The sequence below is a fragment of the Sander lucioperca genome, chromosome 10 (assembly GCF_008315115.2).
Source record: "Sander lucioperca isolate FBNREF2018 chromosome 10, SLUC_FBN_1.2, whole genome shotgun sequence".
Taxonomy (NCBI): Eukaryota; Metazoa; Chordata; class Actinopteri; order Perciformes; family Percidae; genus Sander; species Sander lucioperca.
Window position 1 is genome coordinate 17,261,083 of NC_050182.1, and position 27,939 is coordinate 17,289,021.

Genomic DNA, 27,939 nt, shown 5'->3' on the forward strand with positions numbered 1-27,939 from the left:
ACCATGCAATGATGATGAAAACCAATAATATACAACATGGTGAGACAGGCCAAAGCTTGACACTGACATGTTTCAGGGTTTGAAAGTAAGGATCAAATCCATTCATCTAAATTTTGCCTCCAATATCAAAACCAGAAGTTCACTTTGGCCTTTTCCTGTAGCTAGCAATAAGACACCAGAAACCAACCAGTTCTTCTAGTCTGGTAGACTGTTCCTCCCCATCATAAATGATTATGACAAAGGTTGTTTATTGGTCCTCGTCAACCCTTCTTCTGGTCTGTCTGCGTCCATCTATCAGATCATCAACGCAATCTATAATGCTGCTAATCAGATTTTGAATATCTGTTGATGATGAATGTCATTGCTTTGACTGTATTTTCAATGCTACAAGGTTTGTTTACTTGTTCCTCATTGGCCCAAAGAGGGACTGCATCATTTTGTAGTGGGTTACATTGTTCTACCAATGTATCACACTGGACTAAGTGACAGTCCCTGAAGGATTTACTTGCAACCTTTTCATTCACTGTCACTGCTGTCACTTTTTAAATATACTGCAGTTCCACCAATTAATGGTTCATAGTAAAGTGGTGCTGTATATTCAATAGAATACCTCTCATTATTTTGGAGCAGTTTATTCAGTTACAGCAGAGTCACTGGTGGCTAGAGCTTAACAGATGAGGTCTCTCTCTCTGAGCAGCTGTTGCAGGTTATTGATGACCTCATTAGAATGCTGCCTGCGGCACGATGGCTGACTTTGAAGGACTTCCCATATGCAATGCCACAAACCGCCAACGAAGCCCATGCCATTCGCTTCATGCCAAACAGCATTTCCTAACGGTCTTTTAGTCGGGATAGTCAAAGGCAATGCTGTGGAATTGTTGTGGCGGTCCCAAATCTTCTCTCAAACCTGGAGGCTTTTTATTGCAAAGTATGACTTGAGCGCTTGGAGGAGTTCCAGTAAGCAGCTTTCCAGGTCACTTTCCTGACACACATTAATTCCGATCCCCTTCATTTAACAAATCAACAATACCAACAAAATGCAGATTTTCATCTAATTTAATCAAAAAGAGTAATACATTATGCATTATATTCCCAAATTTACTGCTGTGAATGGACTCATGAATTTAATTACTCAGTTATTCCATGTTACCAAAAAATGTAATGTACACTGTCCCATTTATGCTCGGCTACAGGTGCGGTCTCTTTATCTTTTATGTCTGAGACACTAGCTTGCATTAACAAAGCCTCATTGAGCAATAATGCTCTGTAATTAAATATGACTTTACATTTGGCCTTACCCATAAACACAGGCAACACGGAGCCACAAGAATAAAACACAATGGGGGACATAAATTGTTATTTTCAGTGGCTACACATTAACAATTTTGTAGCTTTGTGTGGATATTAAAACCAGTCTAGCACAACAGAAGTCATCTGCCATAAATACTGAAAGCAAGACACACGTTTTAATCATGCACTTTATGGCTACAGTGTGTGGCTTTGTTTGCAACTGCATATTAAGTGTGTGGCATAAGGTGATGTTAGTTTACTGTCTGAAACAAGGGAAACCCTGCCAAGATATATTAAAGAAGCCAGATCCAAAAGACTTGAAACCAACTCTGAATAGGGTTGGTTATCATTAGGTTTTTTCCGATACTGCTGCTAAAAGCTGCAGACGGTTGCACGTCCCAGTGTTGGAATCATTTCAAATGAAATACAACCACACTTTAAGCCAGCTAACGGTGGCCTAACATTACCTGCTAAGTTATACTGTATGTAATGTTAACCAGCGTCAAGTGCAGTGATGCTTCTGTTGCCTGTAACGTCGCTTATTGGCACCAGAGTGCAGCGCAGGCATTTAAGCGGCACCGAAATGAGGCAGCGAAGTCTGCGTTGCTATTCCAACCCAGTCTCACGGCAGTTTGTGTAAATGTCTATTGAGTCGTGTTCACAGGTACGTTTTTCTCGTTTTTTACATGTAAATGTCACGTTATTTTCTCGGGGAAAGGACGCCGGGAGACGGCTGGGAAATGGCCGAAAATGACGCTTTATAAGCTGGGAGGTGGCTGTGAGGCGGCCGCGAGGCGGCCCGCTGGGGACGCGCCACAATAAACGCCGGGAGACGGCTGGGATACGCCCGAAAATTATGCTCCATAAGCTGGGAGGCGGCCGTGAGGCGGCCCGCTGGGGACGCGCCCCAATAACGGGATGCAACCTCCCTACGTGGATTTTCGGCTTTTTATATTACTCCCTAACATTATACATAACATACATTACAACATAATACATTACTTCACATTTTCATGCTGGCCACCACTTAAAAAACGAGAAAAACCTCCCTGTGAACACAAATAGTTTCAAATAACGTGACATTTACACGAACTGCCTATCGGCTAGCTATTCGGTCCGATAGGTAACGGTCGTATAGGCGATTTCGGTACCCAACCCTAACTCTGAATAAAATTCAAAAAACTAATCATGAATAAAAAAAAATTTATTCATTATCATTCAGATGTTAAGAGTCTGTTGAATATTCAAGATAGCACATGAAGCATTTGTCTTCATTAAAATAGGACTTTGATTTATCTAAAGAAATGGAGTAAGAGTTTTAATTCAATAATAGATCAGGTATTATCTTTGTGTAAAATTCACGTGATATTAGTTTTTTTTCAGTTGGTCCACAGTATCTCAGCACTGCCAAGCACCTTTGTCTTAGAGGTCCAAAGCAGCTGTTCTTTCACTTAACCACCACATATTGGGTTAAACAAAGCACCCAGCCATCACATGCAATCCTGTTTGAGGTTCCGAGAGTGTATGCCAAGTCCCTCCAACTGTCACTTCCTTATTTAATATTAATGAGCCATTTACGGTACACAAATCCATGCCCGTACCACTTGAAATGTCAAATAGTTTTTGAACAGGAGTTTTGTTTCCTTGGTGATATTGGCCTTCTTTTTTTCTTCGACGTTCTATTGGAGAGCGATAGAGGGAGGAACGTGACATGCCGGTTTTGGACTCCATCCGCAGTGCTGCTCAAATTGGCCTTCACAGCCCATGAACCCAGCCAGCCAGACACCCTCTAGCACCTTCACTGTGGACAGGCCATATAATATCCTCTTATAAAAGAGAAAGAAGAGAGAATCTCTGGCTTCCATCACTAAGGATTTTTCATGTTTTACTAAGGAGCCAAAAAGAGCAAAACACACAATTTAGTTTCTAGTATAATTACTGCCTCTCTGCCATAGTAATGCAAAATTGGCCTCACCCTCTTGTAGTAAAAGAAAGTGTTCCTTAAAAGTATCATGATGATCAAGTAATTGCAAACCAATTCTGAAAATGTACTTTTACTTACTTTTTAACTGACAAGGCTGCACCGAGACGCCAGCACAAACCCGTTCACCCGTAATGCTAAAGGCAAGTCAAACCATAAGTGGTCAACATTGCCTTTGTAAAATCTTGATGTTTTTTCAAAACCACTCTTTGTATGTTATAAGCTAATTTTAGGGAGGTTTACATGCTGGATGCATTGGCAGCTTCCCAAGCTGAAGGATGGAAATGTAGGGATGGAGTTTGATAGAGAATAGCAAATCATCTGCTGGTGAACTTCATCCCCCTCTGCAACCGAATGTAGTCTGGTCCTGAGCCAACATCAAACAGCCTTGCGCTCGGCTGCAAGCAACCTTGGGATAAAACACTGACAGTATCTTCTGAAGTACTGTAGACGCGAGCAAAGAGGTTTGGAGTTCCTGTTTGATGATGAGAGCGACCTGCCTAACACAACAAGTCCAAAGCTTAAAAAAAATACTCTGTGGTCATAATATTAAATAAACCTAACCAGGATTACTTAGGCAGGTCCAACTATTTTGTTTTAGATGCAAAGCAACACAAGATACTGGCTAGTAACTCAGTCTCGCTCACAAACTGACTCACATTTGGCAGACTGCAGAGTCACCACAAAAGGGAGCTATTCAGTCACTGGTAGACTAGTTCACATGTGCAACCTACAGGGAATGAAAGCAATAGCGGATGCCATTTTAACTCTAATGCCCCCTGCTCGCAATTAGCTTTACTGTGGATTTCCACAGGATGCGGAACGTCTGCGGACCGGCTCCGCTGCGGAACGGCTGCGTGCTCCGCCGTCCGTCAATACCCACCAGGTCCGGATTTGTTGCGTAACGGCTGCGGCCAGCCGACTACGAGATCTCGCGAATTCACGTATGTTCGTGCGATATAACAGGATGTAGTTTCTATAAACAGAACCACAAAACCAACAACAGTTTGTTTCCATCCAGAGGAGTAGAGGGGAAACAACTCTGTGCTGTGTTTTCAAGGTGTAGTGCAGGGAAATATGACCTGCCGTGAGAACGGTGTATTTTATTTTGAAAAGTATCCGGATGTTTTATTTTGTTTCTGTGCTCGACTTCCTGTCCCGCACAATCTGAATTGTGCCGAATTGCTGCGGAGCTCTCCGTCGTCCGTCAAAAATAGAAGCTCTGCGTATCTGCTCCGGAGGGCTGCGGACTGACGGAACTGGGACGGAGTAGGGACGCAGACGTTCTGCAGTCAGTGGAAATACACACATTGACTTTAATGGAAACCTAATGACTCCGTCGACGTTCCGGAGACGTTCCGCAGACGTTCCGCATCCAGTGGAAATTGCCGGTTACACCTCACAGTTGGATGAAGCTCGCTTTTAAGGTATTTGCATCTGTGAGAATGATGCAAAACTGTCCCTGTTTTCATCTCAATGGACTTGACATGATGCAGAAGCTTTCAAAGGGATCTCGGTCTATAGATGACTGGATAACATCTAGCATTTTCTGAAGTAACTTCAGTGAAACATTCATGGCGTCTCATCCAGCTCATCTCAAAAGCGCTTTGCTGGTTTGTGAATCATTGTTTGGGCTGATATTTTTAGTCTTGCAACAGAAAATGCAACAATTTCTGGATGTGTGGGGACACACAATCTGGGTGGAAATCACTTCAAATCAGCACCCCTTAACAAATCTGGTTATTTTGGTGACAGTTGAGAAAACAATGAGTGTTATACGTTCTGAAGGATTTTGGAGTCTTAGGTTCCTGAAACCATCTTGGCAGAGACAATATCTACTATTTTTGTTAGTATTAGTATTTGTGTTTTATTAAATGCCATATCTTCCACCTCAACGTTTTGCTTAAAACCTCAAAGCAATTGACCAATGCCTTCAAATACCAATACAGTACTTCCAAGTAGAAAGATACTTTTACGATCTTGTTATGTACAGTATGTGATTATTTATGTTCCATTTTCCTTAACATTAAGCATTGATATGGGTATGTAATGTAGTATAACATCTACATCTGTGCAATACCTAAAATATCATTTGCAAAAGTAATTTATAGCTACACATAGTAAGCAAGAAGAGGTTAGCATACAATTGATATTTCATTGGTATGAAATGGTGGAATGAAAACAATCCAATATCAACACACCACTACTACTACTAGCACCGTCAGATGGATTCAAATTGTTTACATCACATTCTTGCTCATCGTCATGTTGCGCTAGAAAGCCATACAGCATTTCCTCCATCACCACTATACAGTAGCTTAAGATTTTCTGGTTTAACCTAGCAACGTTAAGGTTCATGAGCTGTGTATTAATGAGTTGCCCTTTACACATTACTGTTGTACCGGGATAATCTTTGTGTACTTGTGGCCAGCCTGTCAGCTTGAATGAGTGTTATCATTCCCTGACACCTCCTTGGAACAAGATGTTATTGCCCTCAGTACTGCAGCTGACTGCATGTATTTTTTCTGCTGCACAATTTTTAGTAAGGTCTCTGATGCTGGCACAAACCATTGTTTATTTAAGCTTTACAGTATGCTTAGGCTTCATTGACATGTGACTCGTTCTCTAGAGGACTGAGTGATTTACGTAAATGAAGAGGTGTACCTAATAGAGTGGCCACTGAGTGCACAACGCAATGTTGAACTGCAAAAGCACGGCACCTTCTTGACAAACACTACTCCACATTAAATGTTCAAGGGTGTTATTTTATGTATGCTGGAGAAAATTGCCTTTCATCCAGTTCTATATTTATATTCATGAAAAGCCTCTATTCCAGTCATTATCAGGGTCAAAGACAGAACAAAAAGAGCAAGTCACTAAGGCATTTCATGGGCAATGTCTCTATCAGGCTATTTCACCTAAAGTCAAATGGATAATTCAACATGATGGTGTGAGGATAAAGCTCTGATACTAATGTTGTCAGTGATTTGCAATAAAAGAGACGGGGTCTGGAATAAACAATGGTTTTCTCTGATTCCGACATTCTGCCATATGGTGTCTCCCTGTACAAATATGATACATGTAATGCCAAGCTAATTATGGAAGGTAGAATATGCATGAGTATTCCTCTGTGGTGCCACTTCATTAGAGCATTGTGGTGTGCTGTAATTACACACTTATTAATTGTTCATCATATTTTATGTTATTGGGATGGACAGTGCTATCAACCTTCTAATAGTCTTGTAATCCAGCTTCGTTGGCACACTGCCCACATAAGTGAAAATGCATCAGTGTCAATACAATCTTGACGTGTGACTTAGATCACTTAAAATACATTTGGTGACTCCCTTTTTGGCCTGTGGGTCAAGTTAGGATTTTGATTTTATATTGGCAAGTAATTTGCCCCAAATGTTTACTCCTCCATAATCGATAATTGTAAAGTATACTTTACCTTGCTGAGGAGCTAGAGATGTGCAGCTTGTCGCCTTCACCTAACAGATCCCTGTGGCTCCTTTTTTAGTCTCATGCGAAAATTAAAAGTCATCCGCAGACTTATGTCGACATTTTTAAGATCAGCGACTGCTGTCAGCGCCAGCACGTGTTTCGCCAGTTAAAAACTTTTATTGGGAAGCAGCAGCAGTAAGAAATGTTGAACAATAGTGAGGCTGATATCATTGAAATTGAATTACTGTAATGTGGATTACATGCTGCATCTTTTCATGTGAATACTCTCGTACATGTGAAGGCAATCTGAATCCAACGCAGGAATGGCAGACTCTGCCACTAATGATGAAATCTACTATATAGAAAAAATATTACAGAATGTGAAAACGCACTGAATGGCCATTAATGAAAAATGCCGATCATACATAGTATCAAAAACGGGATTTGATTTCATGAAGACCTTAAGGATTATAACTTTAAATTTAAAGGTGCTGTAGGTAGGACTGTGAAGATCCAGGACTTAGCCAAAAAATTTCAACATCGACAACTTCTCAGTCCCTCCCCCCTTTCCGCTAAAGCTCAAAACGGTCTCCTAAGCCCCTCCCCCCACAAAAGAGAATGAATGCGTGTGCATGAGCAGTGATTGACACGCAGTTAGACACTCCCCCCCTGGCCCTGATTGGTGCATCTGAACAGGGAGCTGTGGATTTTTGCAAATCGCACTACAGGCTGTAGGTGGTACCAGAGGAGCCAGATTTTTTTTTTTAATTACCTGCTTCATGTAGTTCTACTCGAACATAGGGTCAGTTTCAGCAAATATGACAGAAAGTTAGTTTTATAAGTCTTACCTACTGCACCTTTAACTTTCCATGCCTTGGTTTGTAATACCGTCTGTTCCTCGAAGGTGATATCTATCTACCTTCATTCCTCCAGAACAATTTTTGTTCAGCTGCATCCTTTACAGCATATCCTGCGCTTCCTAGAGGGAATTCAGTTTTCTGGGATGATGACATTGCCTATAATAAGGATAATAAGGTTCAGCGCACACTGGCTCTCCTATCAAGCCAATTCTCTGATGCAGCTTCAGCTAGGATGGTCTCTCACCCAGTGAGTCCACAAAAATGGGCATGGCGTGGGTCGACATTCATTCACCCCCAAATGGGTCGATGATGCACAGCCATCGGGCTCCAGCACATCGCCCTGGAGTGTCAAGCATAACATCACCCACTGTCGGCCCTGTCAAGGTCATCAAAAAGAGCACTGGTCTGGACATGTGCCACCAGAGTGAGAAAACCGCCACAAGCGTGCATGACTAACAGACCGAGGCGGTTTCCATAATGGGAAAGACGCTGGAGGTCAGGTTTAGGTTGTACTTTCTCCATGCAGCACTTCACTTATTGTATATGGTACAGTACAGTGAAATATGTGAGAATAAATCTGAGGACTTGATATTGAGGACTGTACTGTAAGTCCTTATGCCATTCATTGCCTCTGCTATTCACAACATGAGGAACGCTATGTAAAACCACTCTAGATAAATAGTTTATGGTTTTACATTAGGCTGAGACCTATTAACATTAAATCAAATATAGACTTTGCATCATAAAAAAAGAAAAATGCCCCTTTTCTTTAAAGCCACTCTGACTTAATTGAGCGCCGCCACATACAGCTGCCTTTTGAATGCAATAATTCCTTTCATTAAAATCCATTTAGTAAATGTGCAGTTTATTTTCAAAAAGGTTCATTTCTTAAAAAAGTCTATATTACTACTTCCAGAGATGATCTACATTATTGCACCACCAGTCCAGCTCAGTGTTTTCAAGCTGAACATGTAGCTACTCTTTAAAAGCATGTGCCCAAATTAGCATGTAGTGTTATACCAGTCTTCCAAAATTCTGTTTTATGTTCCCTGAATCTCCCATAGACGTCTCAGGATTTCTTCATCTACTGTTTCTTCACTCATTATTTGTTCTCCCTTGTATGTCTATCACATGTAATCCTGCATTGTCTTTCCTCATTCATATCTTATTACCAAATAAAGCTCTTTCTTAACTTTGTTATTAACCGTTTGTTCTTCTCCCTTAACTGTCTGTATACCTCTTAAATCTTTGTGGGTATTATCTTTAAATCATGCCCTCATTCTCTTTGCCTTTTTCCTATTCTCACCCCATCTTTTTTTCATTTCGTCCCACTCCTCCTGCTCCCTCCATCTCTCATGTCCTTTCACATCTCTCTCTCTCTCTCTCTCTCTCTCTCTCTCTCTCTCTCTCTCTCTCTCTCTCTCTCTCTCTCTTCATCTGGCTGGCTCCCATCCTCCCCTGGCCTCTCTCTCTTTTACATACTCCTGATGCGTTCCTGCTGGCCCCGGTCTGTCCAAAGGGATTAATTGATAGTGAGAGATAATAAATCTTCCCATTAGGCGCAAGGCCCCTGCCCATCGCTCATTATGTGCCTGCTGCTCCTCAACGCCATGGCCTGGGGTTTCCCCTGCTTTTTTAACACGCATGTCTGCCATCCTAACGCCAGCAAGGTTAATCTCTGCCTATTGCAGTCGATTGGCTACCTCACGTCTCAACACAATCATTCATGCATGAACACCATTTGAAGCTCACGTTTCTTTCTTCCACCCTCTCTAGTTTTGCAATACTGTCAGTGTTTTACATGACCTGAGCAGCTTTATGCAGCAGCTGTTACATGCAAACGTAACAAATCCTGTTTTGAATTCCTGGCATAAAAAAGTGTACTTTTTTTCTTATTTAGTATAAGGCAATATACAGTATATTACATAGGAAATGTTGAATGATACTGCATAATTCTGTCTACAATCATTTTTGAGAGATCTTAAGATGTTCAGCCTTCAAAGCTTGCTCCATTTCTTGTTTTCGGCACACAGAGCTGCCACATGCATTAGCCTGTTTGTGTAGTTATCAACCTGTATCATGCTACCTACTGTATCTGGGCAGCTGTTTTCTCATCAATTTACTAATATCTAATCTATCACATTGTGAGCAATATAGGATCAGTTTTGACCTAAATAATGACTGTGGCAAAATACTTTGTGGATCTTAATCAGTCTTATTGTATAAGCTATGTGGCCATTGCTTTGTTATTATGTTTATGTGTCCCTTCAGTTTGACTTTCAGTCACATAATGCTGTCTGGAAGTACATAATCCCCAAAGTGTTAAATCCTTAAATGGAGGACATCCAATCTCCAATCAGTAGGATATTTGGCCCAGAATGTTCTGTTGATCAAACTTCAGCCAAATTTGTTTGTACAAAACAGGAGTTTTAGGATCTTCAGTCAAAATAGACCTGACCCTCCCTTCACCAGCAATACATTTTGGATGACCCTCCAAAATGATATAGAAAAAAGGGTTGACCCTCCCCAACAATTTGTTGATGCCTTCTGTACTGGTTTGCACTTAGCAAAGACATACAGATAGCCATTGTTTTTTAACAGCCATGACTTATGTGACTAAACCTCTGCATTCTCATCTTACGCATCACACTCCTCTGTTATGGTGTGGTGGCCATTTCAGTAGATTCACTCACTAACATTGTTGTGGAAACACAATAAGCATGGAAACTATATGCACACTTCCTGCAATATTGCATTACTTCAAATACTAAGTTACTCATCTAGTAAACTAGTATTCACATGAAATAAAACAATAAAACATTGAGACCATTCAGCAAAGCACACTGGGTAATAACAAATTCAACACTGGTTGCTATGGACTCGTCACTAGGCTTCCTCAGTCATTGTATATTTTAGCATATAGGTAAAGCTGCCAAAGCTGAACATTATCCAAAACTCCATTTCTCAGACGAGCGTCAATTTGGGAGCTTGCATGCTACCACTCCTTCCTTCTCAAATGCCTTGAAAAGGCTGTTGTTTATATATATATATATATATACGGGACCGAAAGGATATTTGAGTCGGGTATGGCTGCAGCCTGGAGACCTCCCTTCTCATGCCCTCCTGGCTTGGTACAGTCCCCAAGCTTTGACTTTTCAAAATAAAAGCTTGCGTCTGATCCGTTATGTTTTCGTACAGTGTTTTGGATGTTTTTGAACTGAACAGTACAGCAATCATGCTAATGAATAAAATTATTTTTTCATCAGATGTCTTAGTTACAACACGATGGAGCTAGCAAAGCAGTTTTGTGTTTATATGTGCGAGCGGGATTTATTCAGTTTGGGAAATCCCACGGTCTTTAAATCTACAGTCCAAATTGTCTGGCTGACTAAATAGGAAGGGACCCATCTGCTAGCGATAGGGACCAAGACTGAGAGAGCTACATGGAGCTACATGGATAAATATGCACAAAACAAGCCACTTTGAAATGTTGCTGTTCTCATGAATACAAAAGTTGGGTGACCCTCCCCCCTAGACTAAAAAAATGGGATGACCCTCCCCTCAACAAAGAATAAAAAGAGATGACCCTCCCCTATTTTCCTCCGGTGGTCCATTCCATAAATACCGAAGGGTCCCTAAATAATAATTTAAAAATGGTTAATGTCCAGGAAATCTACTACTTGCAGATTAGTGTATTTTTAGTAAGTGAAATGTTTATTTTTGCACGCATGGAAACATCTGTAGAATGCATAGAATCTCCTATCTGACATCTGGTAAAATAGCCAGCAAAGTACACTTAGAAATAAGGATATGCCGTAATTGTCAACCGATTTTTCATTTGCTTAAAATATTTTTTCAATACATTTGTTTTTATTTATTCACTGTACTTTTTATGTTCATTAGTCATATCTTCTTCCATCTTACACAGTGCTGTGATCCCCATTGGGGTCATTTAAAATTGAATCTACTGTAATCTAATCATTTTTCTGGCCATTTGAAAGAAATCTCCATGAAAAAATACTGGGTTTTAAAATTGAGTTGGTGTTAATATTTTACTTATTATAAAATGTACGCCTCGTAAGCCTAGTACCAAGTAGTCTATATCCACGACGTTCAACTTCCCAGGATTGCTCCGCTGCCGTCGGAAATTCCGCCTGATTTCACTCTTTTCAGCTTTTCAGTTACCTTGGGTTTCCTTTGTATTGGCATTTTTAAACATTGGTGGATTTATAAGGACTATGGTTAACTGCTCCTCAGATCTCTGCAGGGTAAATCCAGACAGCTAGCTAGACTATCTGTCCAATCTCAGTTTTCTGTTGCACGACTAAAACAACTTTTGAACGTACACGTTTCACCAAAACAAGTTCCTTCCAGAGGCTATTTTGCAGCGGCACCGTGGCTTTTCCCGGTGTTTAGCGGCGCCCCTGACAATTGTAATTGGTTTAAAGAAATGCCAATAAACCAGAGCACGTTTTTCTCCAATCCCAGAATGCTGTGTGGACTAGCCAGACCCTCCTTCGCAGCGCTGTAGAGGAAGGTCTGGCAAAGCGAGACTAAGTACCAAGCAACCATAACCACAGCAATGCTAATATTCACTTCAATGTAAGACTCAGATGAGAGCCTGAACATAGATAAGTTTAATGCCCACATAAAAGTGACACATATTTCCCTCTAGCATGCGAAATCTATGTTTTGTTACATGTTTTTAGCATGATAACACAACACCAATCAACCAGTGGCTCAACAGGAGATATAGTTTGTATTTTTTATTTAAATCTTCATATAACCCATACAGCAAACTGTACAATTGAATTATTCACAATGTGTTAAAAAGAAAATAATTCAATAGCTTTTCTATAATATTTTGTTGAATTTTCCCATGTTTGACTCAGATGTTGGTTATTCTAATGTTCTCTTAACACATACAGTTACTAGGAAAACAAAATTGTTTTTTTTCCTGTTTTTTTTTTACAAAACCTTACAAAAACTATATTCATAGAAATTCTGCATGTCCACAAAGAAAACCCTGGTTGGCACCAACATATTCATCGTATTGTTTGAGAGGTTTTCTGCCAAATAATAGAAGCTGTGCAACTCAAAGAAAGGTATGCATAAAAAGGCATACCGTTGTGACTGCTGGAAAATCTGAACTTATATCACACACTGGTAATGGAACACAGGTCATGTAGCTTACATTTTGCATTACTTTTCTCTCACGTTTCATACAATTTTTGTATAAAATGACATTATTATTCACATTAATCTATAAAAAAAAGATGTATATTCAGTAACCAAACTGACTGAATCAGCCAAATCAGAAACCCTGTTGTAATTCCAACTGATTTTGATTGTGATGACATTTTCAATTATTTTCACATATTACAGAGGTGAAATACAAACGAACTTGAGTCTTTGAATCACCTGCATGGAAAGCTACAGTACACATTAGGGTAACAGTAATATTGTACAACCACGCATCAGCCGCGGCAATACTTTAGACCAGGTCCTAATTGGGATTTCAAGAGCAGTAAAGGTCCAGTTACACAAGATAAACCCTATTCTCCCCATAGATATAGAACTATATCTATGATTCTCCCTATTCTAAGATAATATGTCCCCTAAATTATTGGGGAAGCTCCACATTTCCATTTCATGTTCACCTTATAGAAATCTGTCAGCCATCATAAAAGACGATTTACATACAGTTTCCCATCTGAATGATAGTAATCCAATATATCATAATATAATGCATTTTGATTAAATAAATAAGGTTTGGGGCTGTGGAACTGGGGTAAAGTGAGGAAGTAGGTTAAAGTGACCTCTCTAATGAAATAAATAGCATCTATAACATATTTGACTGTGAACAGAATTCATTTATAACAGTATAAATTTAGCAAAATACATTTTTTCTCCTGCGGATCTTATCTACATACTCTACTTTGCAGAAGGGAATCCATAGACAATTATACAGTGAATCTCTACCAAACCAAGGCTAAGTTTTACAGGTTGGAGTTTTCTTGAATCATATAGTTACGTTTTTTTAGTCTTGATGTATCGACAACGTAAACCTCACAGAGGTTTGCTGTTCGCTCGGCTCCCGGGTGACAGCAGCTCACAGACTCCTCGAATCTTCCTACATCATGACATTTGCTGAAGATGTACAGTACATTTACTCAATAGGCATTAAAGTCAACATGACCACACAAAATAATCATCTGTCTTTTGTCTTTTCACCACATTATCTTTCCGCATGTTCATACACTACACCTATGAATTTATTCTGTCCACATCAGGTAATTAATCAGAAAAACAGAAGACTTTCAAGTCTGAGATAACCTTCAAAAGTGTGTTAACATTTAAAATCAAAACCACGCTCAGTATTCCGAATGCCCATAATGCAAAACAAAAAGTTTCCTGCCAAAAAGCCTCTAGATCACACCTGAAAAATGAACTGTTCAAAAATGTGTTTAGAAGTATTTTGGACATTCAATGGTCCTGTAGCCACACAAGTCCTGCACATAATTTGATGGATACGTCACAATTAAATGCACTCAAAAAAATCTCTGTGACTTACAATTAGTTATTAAACAAAAATACAGAAATATCTGATCCAATGCCTTCCAACCCAGTCTGCACATACATGTTGTATATGTTTTTGTATGTACATATATGTGCAGACATGCTACCATTTGTATCAAAGGTGAGCACAAACCTTTGAAATTGGTTCATGTAATAGCTCAATATTTTCGTGATTTATCATTTTGCAAATTACACAGGACCAAGGTTATGTTTTAAGAAAGACGTTCTATCAGTAAATGATTTTTTTTATGATTCTTATGCAATGATTGTTTTACATTACAGTGTTAATAGCAATACTGTACTTTAAGGTGAATTGGTTTGCAAAACCAGCAAATACAGTGCCACTACTGTGCCAATTGCAATTTACTTTGGAAAAATATTACCCTGCATGGTTGGAAAAACTGTTATAGCAAGATCCCTTAATAGTCCCATTTAAACCACTTCAATTTACTTTGCATTGAACGCAAGATTACTGCTCTCTAAAAAGAAAAAAATGAGAAGGAACTAGCCTATACTGTACTGTATCTAGTTCTGTTGAATGGTCAGATCTTTGGCAATCAATATTAAACTGATTAAAATACAATCATGTACAAAATCATTTTGACATAAAATGTACTTTTGCTCAAATCAATCTCTCCATCAGTGAGTATTTGCTTGTGTGTAACAATATAGTTAAGTTCACATGACAACTTTAACAAACATATATTTACTGCTGAACAGTTGTGTCTCTATGGGTTTCCAACAACAACAATACTGCAGATACTAAAAGAGTTTTCTTACAGGTTATCACATGTGTACCTGTGAACCATGCTTTCAAAAGATCCTGTCTCATATCCTTCAGCTTATGACTCAAAGATTACAATTTTTGTCTTGACAACATGTTTGAGGTAACGTTATTTTCTGCCTTCAAAGGCCATTCGGGAGTTTGTATAAATTAGCAGGATAAAGGTGAGAACTTGATATCATATTAATGTGTAGCAAAACTGATCTCCAATGAAAACTGCTCTTCCTTGTCCTCTATGTATATCTGTCATTTATTGCCATTTTTAACAAAGCCTTTCTTCTTCTTCAGTCCATATTTTCAATAAAATTCTCAGTCTTTTCACTGATTTGAGCATTCCTTAAACAATGTGTATTTTCTTGTGTTTTTGTGCTGGGCACGTAAACATCAGACTTGAAACTGATTATTTGGGTATACTGTTTTCCCAGAACCTCCCCCAATTATTACTTTAACCTCTTGTGATTTGGAATACAGTGGTGAATGTTGTCATACCTGTGTGGCTGATGCTGCCATTTTGAGATGCCCATGTTTTGTTAGTGTCCCCATGTCACTGTGGTTAATGGTGAATCTGGTGATCCCATCTATGCCATTGTCTCTAGTCTCTGGCATGGCCCCTGACACGTTGCTCAGGAGGTTCTTGCCCTGTGGGGAGCACATTGTCATGGGAACACGGGAGTCATCCCAGTGCTGCAGCTCAAGTTGTCCTTTCCTGGGAGTCGTCGGTCGTTGTAAGCGTGCATGTTGATCACTGCATCCGTCTTCACCATGGCTGGAGGCTGATGCTTGTGTTTCACCCGCCTCTCGCAGGTGAACGACAGTCTGATCTCGTCCACCATGGCACTGCACAAAGACCTCTGGGCGAAAAGGGAGGGTGCGGGGAGGGGTGCAAGAAGGAGAAACGGGGAGAGGGACGGGGGGGTAAATGCCTTAGCTTCAAATGTTTTCTGACAGCAGAGAGTGTCGACAGTATAAAGAGCACAAAATGCATTAGAACATAATATTCATGTTGTATTACTGCTGGTGTGTGGATGTGCGCACGTGTGTCCATGGCTGTCAGCAATGTCAAACTGCACCACTATCACATTTAGCCTGCACATGGTTCATTATTGCTTCTGTGTCAGAAAGAGTGACCAAGTATGGTGCATGAACATGCGTGCAACTACTCACTTAGCATGACTCAAATTAGTGATTTACAACAGTAAAGGGTTCATGCTATTCTGACATCTCCAATGACTAATAATGGATTAATTCTCTATGCTCCAATTTGCAATTATGCCTGTTAAAATAAGTAAATGTTGTGGTGTTATGGCCCAAGTACTCCAAGGGATTAGCCAAAGGCATGCAAATCCTTTTTATAATGTGTTTGAACTCAAAGCCATGAATAAAGCACGGCTTTGGTTTAGAGGCTATGTGTAATAAGTATCATAACAAAATAGGCATGGTTAGCAACTTATTTGCTAAAATCGAGGGTAAATGAAACTGAAATCCCAATGGAGTGTAATTAAATTAATGTTAGACTTATTTACCATCCATCCAAACCCAACTAAAGATTAAATTAAGAAAATAACACATTATGTATGTGATTTATGGGGACATATACCTGCTCACGATCGGCAGTCTTCCTTAGCTTGTAGATGAATTCAGCAATCGCCACAAAAACAGACAGCACTAGGCCAGATGCCAGCACAATGAATATACCACCCAGGTTTTGAATACCCATGGGGCCCGTCTCATGACGCTCTTCATCCAAGCAGCTGCTCCCACTCCACCACTTCTCCTTCAGCATGTGTAGGCGCCCATCCTCCAAGATGCTTAGGATTGCTATGGTGATTTTGTCTCTGTAAGGGGAGCCTGGAAGCAACATAAGGACCGTTTTACTTTGGAAGAAATGCCAGCTGGATTCTGTGATAATAAGGTTCATAAACACGCTGTGGCATACTGTCTCACTGGTAGCTAAATAAAAAAACCAACTTATGCTGCTGTGTTGTCTAAAAAGCAATCCCTCATTCTTCAAAAGGCAACAAGTAATGTATAAAAAGGGGTTGATTTTTTTTCTTGGTAGTCTCAAATGTATTCGCAGGTCTTACCGAGGGGAGTGCCGATGCCATAGCCTTTGCTGTCGATGATCCCTCCCACCTGTGTAAGGTTACAGTTCCTCCTAGTAATGTAATCGATAGTTGTGGACTCCATAATGAGGGCATAGTCTGACTTCAGCACCCTCTGAATCCCATCCTCAATAGACTTTACCAGTGATGTGCTCGGCTTGCTGCTCATAAAGGCCCACATCTTCTCAAAAGTAGAAACCTTAGATTTCTGTAAGGGATAAAAAGAGCCAATTAAAAACAAATGTGCCTTTGAACCAGATTTGAACAATCTCCCTTGCTGCAGGTGAGGAAAAAGTGGTTGAAAAATATACAATGCTATTACCACTAACACAAAATGTGCTTGAGCTTGAACTAAATAACTTTCAAACATTATAGCCCAAAGTGTTAACGCTGAAAATACTGCTAACCATGAAACCTTGCTGGGCCCTTTGTAGCCCTTATGAATGAATTACTTAACACCTGCATGCTTTTTTTTGAATGCTTGAATAGACTACACATATAGTATTTGTTCATTAACAGCATTTAAGAATACAGATTCTAGCCAGTGACCTAATATATTTATATGATTCCTCCTACATATCTCCATTGTCACAGGATTAAAGGACAATAAATTAAAGCTTTGCACACATCTATTCTCATAAGTGTTACTGAAGCAGCAATAAAAGAATGCCTCTCCATTAGTCTTGCGTCAGGCGTGTGGTATTTCATGCAATTTTCTATGAGGTCACATTTATGCCATGTCTAATCCTAGATAATTACTGTCTAAAGACTATAAGCCATTTCAAATTGTGAAAGATGCTATTATAAGAAGTCCTCCATTATGTTTAACTACAGTAGAAGCACAGTCCTAGTTGCTTAAAGTGCTCATATTATGCTCATTTTCAGGTTCATAATTGTATTTCGAGGTTATATCAGAATAGGTTTACATGGTTTGATTTTCAAAAACCACCATATTTTTGTTGTGCTACACATTGCTGCAGCTCCTCTTTTCACCCTGTGTGTTTAGCTCTCTGTTTTAGAGTGAGGCATCACACGTCTGTTCCATCTTTGTTGGGAGTCGCACATGCGCAGTAGCTAGGTAAGCACTGCTAGCTAGTCAGAAGCAGAGTATGAGGGTGTACCACGCTAGGCGAGTATTATAACATGTACGTTACAAAGTGATATAGCAAAGGCTGGACTACGATAGAGCTGTTTGGAGCAGTTTGTGAACAGTGTTTTCTGTTGGAGATGGAAAGTCCCTTTGGGGTGGACTTTGGGCTTTTTCACTTTGTAAATCTATAACATGCATAAAGAAGATATATATCACAATAAAGGAAAGGGAAAAAGCCAAAAAGCATAATATGAGCACTTTAAAACAAAAAAGTACCACTTAGATATATAGCAAGAGTTGCCAAGTTGGCATCTTTGTTACAGGATTTAATGATTTTTTTTAAATCCCAGATAAATAGATGAGGTCAACTCATACAGGTGATGCTGGTTCGCATTACAGCAATGTGCAATTTAAAAACATATAGAAAGCTTCCCCCTAAATGCCTTTTCTCTGCTAAGAGTGCAATATGGCGTGCTGTACAACCTCCGATTTCCTTCAACCTTATAGGTGAAAGCTACTTTCCTTGGAAACCGTTGACTTGCCTACAGGCTAAAGATTTGTCACAAATTTTGTCTCCACAACTGGCTCATAACTAACCATCTGCTATCTGTTGGCTAGTTATATGAGTGGACTCTACAAATCATATCACATTTGAGTAGAATCCAGAGAAAAAAACAGTTTAGTATGTTACCGAAACATGAGTTTAGAACCGAATCCACCCAGTTACGTACATCTGCAAAGCCTTTATCTACTCCCCGGTCTCCTCAGTATTTATCATGCTTCTCTGCCTCATTGAACTGACATCCTTAGGCCTTTCTGTAAGTGCAAGGGGGGCAGAGGGAACTCTAGCCATGCAACTCTGATGAGGTAATTAAACACCTGTTACTCCTTCTATTTATGATGCTACGATCACTACGATTTATCAAAGTGCACTGAATGGTCTAAAATAACTTTCTTTTACATGGCTTTTCAGAGGAAGAGAAGGTGGATTTCTTTTCAAGGGGTCAGCAAGTTGAGTTGGAGTCAGGCACACTAACTATCATCACAGACATTTCATATTCATGGGATGCAATGCAAACAATCTTACAGTATTGTAATTAATAATAACAATAATATATATATATATATATATATATATATATTAGGGCTGTCAAAATTTTGATTAATTAATCTGAGAAAAAATAACGCGTTAAAGAAAATAACGCAGATTAATCCATTCCATGTTGAACTTTGACCCAGAGCCGTTCTAGCCACCAGGAGGGAGACGAGAATGTGCTGCCTGGATCATTGATTGGAACATTTACTTATAAAAATCTTCTTCCTGAATAGGATTGGGTACCGAAATCCGGTGCTAATACGGCACAGGTGCCTTCACGACCGGTATCTACCGGACCGGACAGTAACGTGGATTTCGGCGCCTCATTTCGGTGCCACTGATATGTCTGCGCTTCTCTCAGATGCTCTGAAACGGACGTTACAGGCAACAGAAACATTGCTGCACGTGATGCTAGTTAACACTATACTCAACAGCAGCTAACGTTAGCTAGTAGCTGGATTAAACACGGTTACAAAACAGCTAACGTTAACGGTGTAAAGTGTGACTGTATTTCACTGTAGAGGATTCAACACTGGGATGTAGCTAACAATCTGCAGCTGCCGTTGTCAGAAAAAACACAGACGGTGTGTTCAATGAAACTGGTAACCTACAGCCTCGTGGTGCATTCAAAGTTGTTGTTAAATGCCCTTTTCCCATCTGGTGGTTGGTTTTCTCATTCAACAGCAATTTACTAGTGAAATAAGTTATTATTATAGTTATTACATTATTATTAAATCATTTAATTTTGACCATATGGCCTTAGCAATAAACAAGCCGTTCTTTAATGTTGCAGACTGTTGTTTAGTACCCTTCTTTTTTTTTTTATTTCTTAAAAAGTATCGGTTAAGGCACCGGGCAAAAATTATTTATGCGATTAATTTAGATTAATCAATCACAGAGTATGTAATTAATTAGATTAATTTTTTTTAATCGATTGACAGCATATTAGGGCTGGTACGGTTCATGAAAAAACATCCGAACCGCTCGGTTCGCTTGTCTCAGTTCGGAGCGTGTGTGTTTCGCACAGTTCGTCAGTACACTGTTAATGTGCACTAACCACTTACTGCCGTAGTGCCCACTTTTGACACCTATGTTAAAACACTTACTGGAAACGACAAGAGGGATGAGCGTGACGAACGCAGCACATAGCAGCTGATTGGACGAACACGTCACATGGTTCTTGCTGCTCCCGAATTTCAAAACAGACTAATGGCATCTCGTTCTGAATACGATCTCGTATTTTACGAAAATAGTTCACCGAAAAGTGTTTCTGAAAACATTTTAAGCGAGAAATAGGCCAAGTGGAGCGTGGAGTGCGGAGTGCTGCTGCTGCAGGTCACGTCACATGCAGAAATGTCAAGTGGGAGAGATAAGGAAGGCTGCCCGGAGTTGGAGGAAGCGCCAGCGTCGTATATAGTCTGGTGTGTGGGAACATTTTGGATTTCATGTTACCTTTGATGACAGCGGAAATAAAACAATAGATAGAACTGCAACTGTGTGCATGTATTGTGCAACATGCATTCAATATGCTAATTTTAGTTATATATCATATGCTGAAGTATATTTCTGTTGTGTTAAAGATTAAAAGAAAAAATAACAAGAACCGTACAGAACCGAAAACCGTGACCCTAAAACCGTGATACGAACCGAACCGTGAATTTTGTGAACTGTACCACCCCTAATATATATATATATATATATATATATATATATATATATATATATATATATATATATATTTATATTTTATAAAAACGCTGGGGTGCAATTCCAAGACACTACTATTGTTTTAAACCCACATGATATCAGCAAAAACCCTGACCAATTACATAATCAAAGCTGGGGGATCCAGTATACACACCATTCAGCAGATTCAATGTGTCATACAGTGTTTATGAGCTCCACTACAAATCTTTGGGGGCATAAAAACTAGGGCAAACAGATGCCCTGGAAGAATCAATGTATTGCTATCTTGCTATTGAATGTCATAAACTTATGGACTGCCTTCAATGAAAATGTGCAGTGTTTTCATTTTCTTTCTCGGAGAAAGTGTAACTCTGTTACATGTGTTATTCAGCATCACAGTAGCAGCAGCATCTAAAGCAAAGCTTAAAATAATAAAATAAAGTCAAAGACCCTGCAGGCATGCTGAAACTTCGGAATAAAAAAATCATTATGGAGGAACACATCAAACAGTGTAGAGAAGTGGAGAAGCTGAAGAATTTGCCTTTGCTGTGGGAATTAAGATCTAACTGGAAATATATATAGATTTTTTTTTCCTTTGGAAACATAGGCCTACTATATACAAAAAAGTTTTTTTTTTAACAAAGTCAACTTAATAACTCAAGATTCAACAGATTCCCTAATTTCTTAACACATAGAACATTATTATTAATATTGTGATTATTATACATGTTTGTACTTGGCATGCTTCAGCTACAGTATGGCTGTTTGCACACTGTAAAGGACAGTACATGACAAAACCAATTTCAGTGAGTATATTGTGGTTGACATATGTTATTATATATCTGTATTGTACCTTCAGTAATTTATCCAACTAGTATTTTTTTAATTTAAAACTTTATAACGATAAAATAGCTTAACCCACTAACAACTACTCTTTATTGTGTGTACTATACCTTGAAGAAAGACATGGTTGCGCCATCTTTGACCACACCATACTCAATCTTGGTCTGCTTAGCGATGTCATCGGCTGAGTCCACAGGCGAGTCCATTCTCTCCACAGTGAGAAAAGCTGCTAAATTAGCCGTATAGGATGATATGATGATGAGTGTGAAGAACCACCAGATCCCACCGATGATCCTGGTCGATAGGGCTTTGGGCATCAGTTCTGAGCCTGTACACAACACAAAGTGAGAGTACCTGCCAACACTGTTACCAAATTAAACAAATGCAGAAACATGATCGCTTGCGTTTTTGTTAATTAGCCTTCAAATGTTTTTGGCACTGCCACTGCTGTTGATCAAGGCGCTGTCTGCGAGGAAGCGGCTATTGAAGCCAGTTTGGCAGTTTAGACAAACTCTAAGCAAATAATTCAGAATGAGCCGATCAGACCAGTAAACGGTGTGTTCCTTAGGCTTTTACATTAAGTACAAAAGCCTTTCTCAGCTTGTGTAAGCCTTTAGAGTTGACAGCAATAACTTAACTAACTCACTATGTCCTCAATCACACTCGCAGACAATTATAATTTGTTGTTGCATTGAGATCTAACTTGATAACAATGTGTTTTCATTGAAAACATATTTATCAAAAGCTTTTGAGGGAATATAAAAACTATACCTAATTTCATTATTTCTAATATGGTGTAAGCCCAGTATTTGCTGCATTAATCATCACAAGAGTCTGATTCATACACAGTATACAGCTAGGTTACTGTTCACCACTGTAATCACACCTAATACCACTTGCTACTTAAACATGGCGGCATTAAGTTAGCAATGTAGATTGATCTATTGATAATTAATAGCATTTGCAGTTGATCCTAGTCTGTTACCAAATCTCTTGTCTGAAAAGAGTTTTGGAGAACCACTTGGCATACAATTTGATCCATGGAAACAGCGTTAATGTAGGATGTGTGATGTCATATCAAACATAAATTAGCAAAACCAATACATTACATTGCAGTGGCCCTTTGACATAGCAGATGTGATTCACACAAGTATAATTCAGACAGTTTCCTTCCATGTTCCTATTGCATTATTTCACAGCTAATCAGGTGTATATATATATATATATATATATATATATAAAAATAGAAAGTGAGATAAATCCAAGATATAGTACATATAGCCAGACTGACGGTACACATCAGCATCAGCCTTGACTTTGAGTGGTCCTCTGCTGAGTAATACTATGTTTACAATGGCTCACTGACTGGTGTTAAAGTTACTTTATATCTCATCTCTGACAACCTTTAAAATACCCTTGTGCTTTGTGCACTCTGTTACTTTACTGAGAAGATTTATGAGGGCAATTCTAAAGAGTAACAAGCCCACAGAAGAGGGGCAGAGTGGTCAGTTCTTTAACCTCTTCTACCAAATTTGATTGGATTTGTCCTCTATGGTTTGACAAAGACGTTACATGGTTGCAAACACGATACGACAGTAGCATCCCTTAATTCACTATGACTGCACAGAGGGAAGATCCAGATGTATTCTCTGGTTGCACTAAAAATGAAGTGAAGCAACGGGGTAACTCAATTGAATTCCACACTATAAAGTGCTATTGTCAGCGGGGAACAGTATATGGTGCTGCATCAGAGCACTAATAAATACAAAAAGCCGATCAGTCATATGGTGCCAGGGACATAAAACAGTGTCAAAATGCCATACATTTCCTTGAGGAAGGACTCATATCTTGTAAACCAAGGAAATATAAATGTTCTTTCAGGAAAGACAATACTGATACTAATTCAGTCACCAAAACAGCATCTATCTCACTGACTGCTGCACTGCTCATTCACATGAATGCTGTAAATAGGTGCCTACGACTATAAAGTCAATTACAGTACAAAACAGTGCAAATATCAGTAACTTTTAGAAATAAAATTAATTATGGTATTTCCTGAAATGCGATTTTTTTAAGGACATTATATACCATACAACACTATATCAGTTGGGCATGGAAAACAATGTTAGCTACATAAGCTAATGCAGCCCTGCAAACATTAGCTCACCACAACTCTTAATTGCTAACATGTAGAAATCCAGCAGTAACAACCATTGTGCCTTCTCCTATTGTTCAATTGTCAGTTAACAAAAAAATACAAATGAAATGTTGAATATGAGGTAGACTAATTTTAGCTTTTACTCATAATCTCCCCTCAGCCTTGTTTGCCATGATTTATGAAATCCTAATTTCTCATGAGATAATTCAAAAGCACTTTGACAAAACCAATTTTTTTACTCAAGGTTCACTTACTAGCTTTAAAATTTACAATATTAAAAATATAAATATTCTTAATTAACCAGCACTTAGGGAAACTGTCATTGTTTTGAAACTTAATGTTGCCTGAGGTTGAATGCCAGCTGTCCATTTCTGTGAATACTATATAAATTTACAATAGGGGAGTTAATGTATAGTAAGTATAATGGATGCACTATATCTATAATAGCCACTATTAAAACTACAGCACACATTTCCTAAGAGGAGATCTTCAAGAAGTCACTCTGACACTGCTGTTCTCCTTTTGAAAAAATGAGCAGAATCTTTTATATCTAATGATGCTTTTTGAATTGTCAGTCTGTTCTCTGTGGATTCAGTAGTGCGTCGTGCTAAATATGATGTCCCGGTTTTCTGGAGTGTTTCTTCCCACTAGCAATGCCTTACCTTAACATGAGAGAACTAGGCTTTCCCATGAGAATGGTTAGCTGCACTTAGCATTCTCTCTGTGGAGTCATTGCACTGTAACTCTCTTTTAAGGCTTTTACTCGTTAATTGGTTTAAATAATGACACTTGTGAATGGAAATGTTTATTCCATTGCAAGTATATCTTGATCTAAATCTCAAGAAGGGGCAAAGTCACAACTCCAGTGTCTTATCCACAGACAAAATGCCACTACAGATAGTTCTTGCATAAAGAACCAAATAAAGAATACAATATGTTGGGCTTTAAACCATGCATCTTGGTAATATTTAGAGTAGAAATATACTTTAGAAAATCAAGGAATAATGTCAGTGATAATGAGAGAATTGGGAATAAGTCGGCTCATGAAATTACTTTATGTAGGGAAACCAATTTACGGGAAATGATCAGACATATGTTTGTTGTGAGTAAAAGCCTACTGAGACCCCCAGGATGCATTTGAAGTACACAAAGTGTTCGCTTTTGCACCTCCACATATTTTGCGTTCTTTGTCTTGTCTATGACACCTCCCTCCCACAGACAAGCTGGTAGATTTTTTTGGATCCCCTCAAACACATCCATTTGCATTTTAAACATGTCAAGGAAATGGCTTCCATCTCAGCTGCTGTCACTGTGTTTGGCAGACAGGCTGAGGATGTCTGTTTATGTGTCACAGACAAAATATTCCTCGCTGCAGATACCCCCATGCAGCATGTGTGAAGGTTGGGTGTCACGGAAAGCCATCAGTCTGTCAATTTTAAACTGAGACAAATAATATGTTAAAGATCATTATCAAGATATGTTTGATTTAAAAATCATGTAGAAGCAGTTATGCAACATAAGGAACTATGCAACATATGTCCATAATCATAATGCAGATGCTAGACACTTGAACTACATATTAACTTTGATATCCCGATATGAATATTTGTGCTCAAGGATCTATGAATAAAAAAATGATTAGCAGCAGCTTCAGTTAACTGCTATAAATATGAGAAATATGGAGCTCAGGCATTGACAGAAAACACTGTGAGCCATGATACAAATTATAATAGGGAGTTCTAACCAGTTTAGTTTAAAATTAAAGGCTACTAACTAGCTCATTTTGTTTTGATTCTCCACCTCCTCTGCCTCCAGGCACGTTGTTGCTACTCCTGCAGCCCTCTGCCCGCACTGGCAAATTGGCAGAGCTGCTATGCAGTTTCACAAGAGTGCTGCCGAGATTCTGTGCTTAATGAATTGCTGAATGTGTTTGCTATCCTTATGGGCAAAGATCCACTGCCGAGTTCCACTAAGCCTCCTTGATTTGTCTTGTTACATAGAGGTTAAGCATTTTATTACTCAAGTCTTTTTTTCCTCCACAGTTGACTTCATTATGTTATTTCTGGGCCTTCATTTGCTTACCTATCCCTTTAAGGGACGCCTAGCAACTGAAAACCTATTTGTATCCCTTTTGATTTTTTAGTCAAAGTAGGTAGAATTGATTTTGTAGTTTTGGATTTGGTAATACTTGTTGGGTTCTTGTGCTTAAAGAATAAATGGCTTCTTTTGTTCTTACTGGTGTCAGAATTATACTTCAGCATCAAACAAGATCACAGTGACATTTAATTGTTGGGCTACTTGTTGGACAGTTAGGAGTGAGACATATGGATTCTCTACAGTGGGTCACTCTCAGTGCAAGTCATACAGCGCTGAAAACATCACACCAGCCAGCGTAGCATGGCTGACAGCTGGCATTTGTCAGACATGTTCCTCAACTTACCCTTTTCGCCCCAACATACAGAAAGCTCTTGAGCAGGGCCAGCAACTGCGTTATGGGGAAATGAATACAGCATTGTTTTCCATCCTTACTTGACAATCTCTGACAAGTGGCTGGCACCTACTTGTCCCTTTTTAAACAGCAGGTAGGTGACAACAGCTTTCCTTTGTCATGTAAGGCTGAGCTCTGCAGTTGTTCTTGACAGGTAAATGTCTTGTGAAACCGTCACAGAATAGAAATCATGGAGCTTGTCAGTTAAAAAGGCAGAAAGAAGGAGCTAGCAGTGCACAGATAAAGGAAGGAGGGTTGGGTGGTGTGATAGAATTGTTTCTGACAAGGAAGAGGATGTGTGCGCCACCATACCTTGTTGCATTAAGGAACCAACTCCAAACCAGAAGCTGTTGAGGAGGGTAAAGTTGTTCTCCACCACATCTGATCCGGGGTTACAAGGATGAGCGTCGTACCATTCATACGGGCTGAACCTGGGAACAAGAAAGGAAGTTGGAAAGCTGTTTTAAAACTTTATCGGGTATGAGATCTGAGGAAATGCAAGAATTATATCATATTTATCCTTTTTGAATACCATTCCTTCCTCAAGAAGAATTTCAAAAACTGAATTATATTAGCTTGAGAGGTATTCTGAGAGTTAAAGCTATTTTAGAGTTCCGTCTGTGGTTTGGAGTAACACAACTACTGTATTGAAGACTGCAGAACAGCAGCAGATCTAAATAGCAGTACTTAAAGCAGCATTAATAACATTTATGGTTCTCTAAAGGTTAGTTCGAACCAAACCAACTGAAACGTTGTCCTGTGGTTGCACTGTACCTCCACACAACGTTCCCTTTTGGTTGTTTTTGGTTGTTCTGAGTGCGGTTTTGAAAATGTTTATTTAAACCAGCTCCATTTAAGTTTTTGAAATAGCATATAAAAGGTTTGCAGTCACTTGATTTAGATTCACTCAAAAATGATTGGTTTTATAAAAGCTAAGTAAGATAAACAGCATAGTAAGAGAATATATTTATTTTTAGGCTGATATCAATTTTGCTAAAAAACAATACTTTTGTGATTTCAGTTTTTTAACTGTATTAGGTGAAAATACTTAAGAATCTATCAATAGAACGATTTTCACAACTAAGAAAATTCCCTTCTTTCATTTCACATTTCACTTCTAACAAGTGGCTCAGTTCAGTGTACAAATCCAACCTTTATACCCCCACGCCAGTAGGGGTGCCTCTGCTTTCAGGTGACCGATTGAAGTCCTGTCCTGACTTCCGTATACACCAAAGTCTGCTTCAAGATGGCGAACAGGGCACACAAAACGTTTTAAGATCCGTTCGTTTGGGCCCAAATTCGAACTGAAATACTGCCATTGACTAAAACATATGCTGACTACACCTCACCGACGGTGTTATAACGCAAGGTAGGACAAAGATACCAAGAAAGACATTGTCGGCTGTCAACAGTAAAGACTTTCCTCCGCTCAAGACTGCTAGCCCGAATGCTAACGCGGGAAACAAGTTAGCTTTCCACAGCTATGCCACGAGCGCTGCTACCCCTATGGATACATCAACGTTGGCGACAGAGACTGA

At 39.2% G+C, this 27,939-nt stretch overlaps 1 protein-coding gene across 2 annotated transcripts in view; it reads right to left on the minus strand.

Moving 5' to 3' along the window:
• Positions 1-13,485: 13,485 nt before the first annotated feature.
• The window catches only part of LOC116043137 (glutamate receptor ionotropic, kainate 3), a 55,082-nt gene continuing 40,628 nt past the window's right edge, over positions 13,486-27,939 (minus strand). Inside the window, exons 11-15 of one of the 2 annotated variants that reach the window (XM_036006299.1) lie at positions 26,714-26,832; positions 21,866-22,083; positions 17,023-17,248; positions 16,536-16,786; positions 13,486-15,789 (exon numbers count right to left, since the gene is read on the minus strand). In XM_036006299.1, the coding sequence (XP_035862192.1) occupies positions 15,595-15,789; positions 16,536-16,786; positions 17,023-17,248; positions 21,866-22,083; positions 26,714-26,832 (1,009 nt within the window). In that variant the 3' untranslated portion in view covers positions 13,486-15,594. The remainder of the gene's footprint in view (positions 15,790-16,535; positions 16,787-17,022; positions 17,249-21,865; positions 22,084-26,713; positions 26,833-27,939) is intronic. The other variant, XM_036006300.1, reaches the window with a different exon arrangement.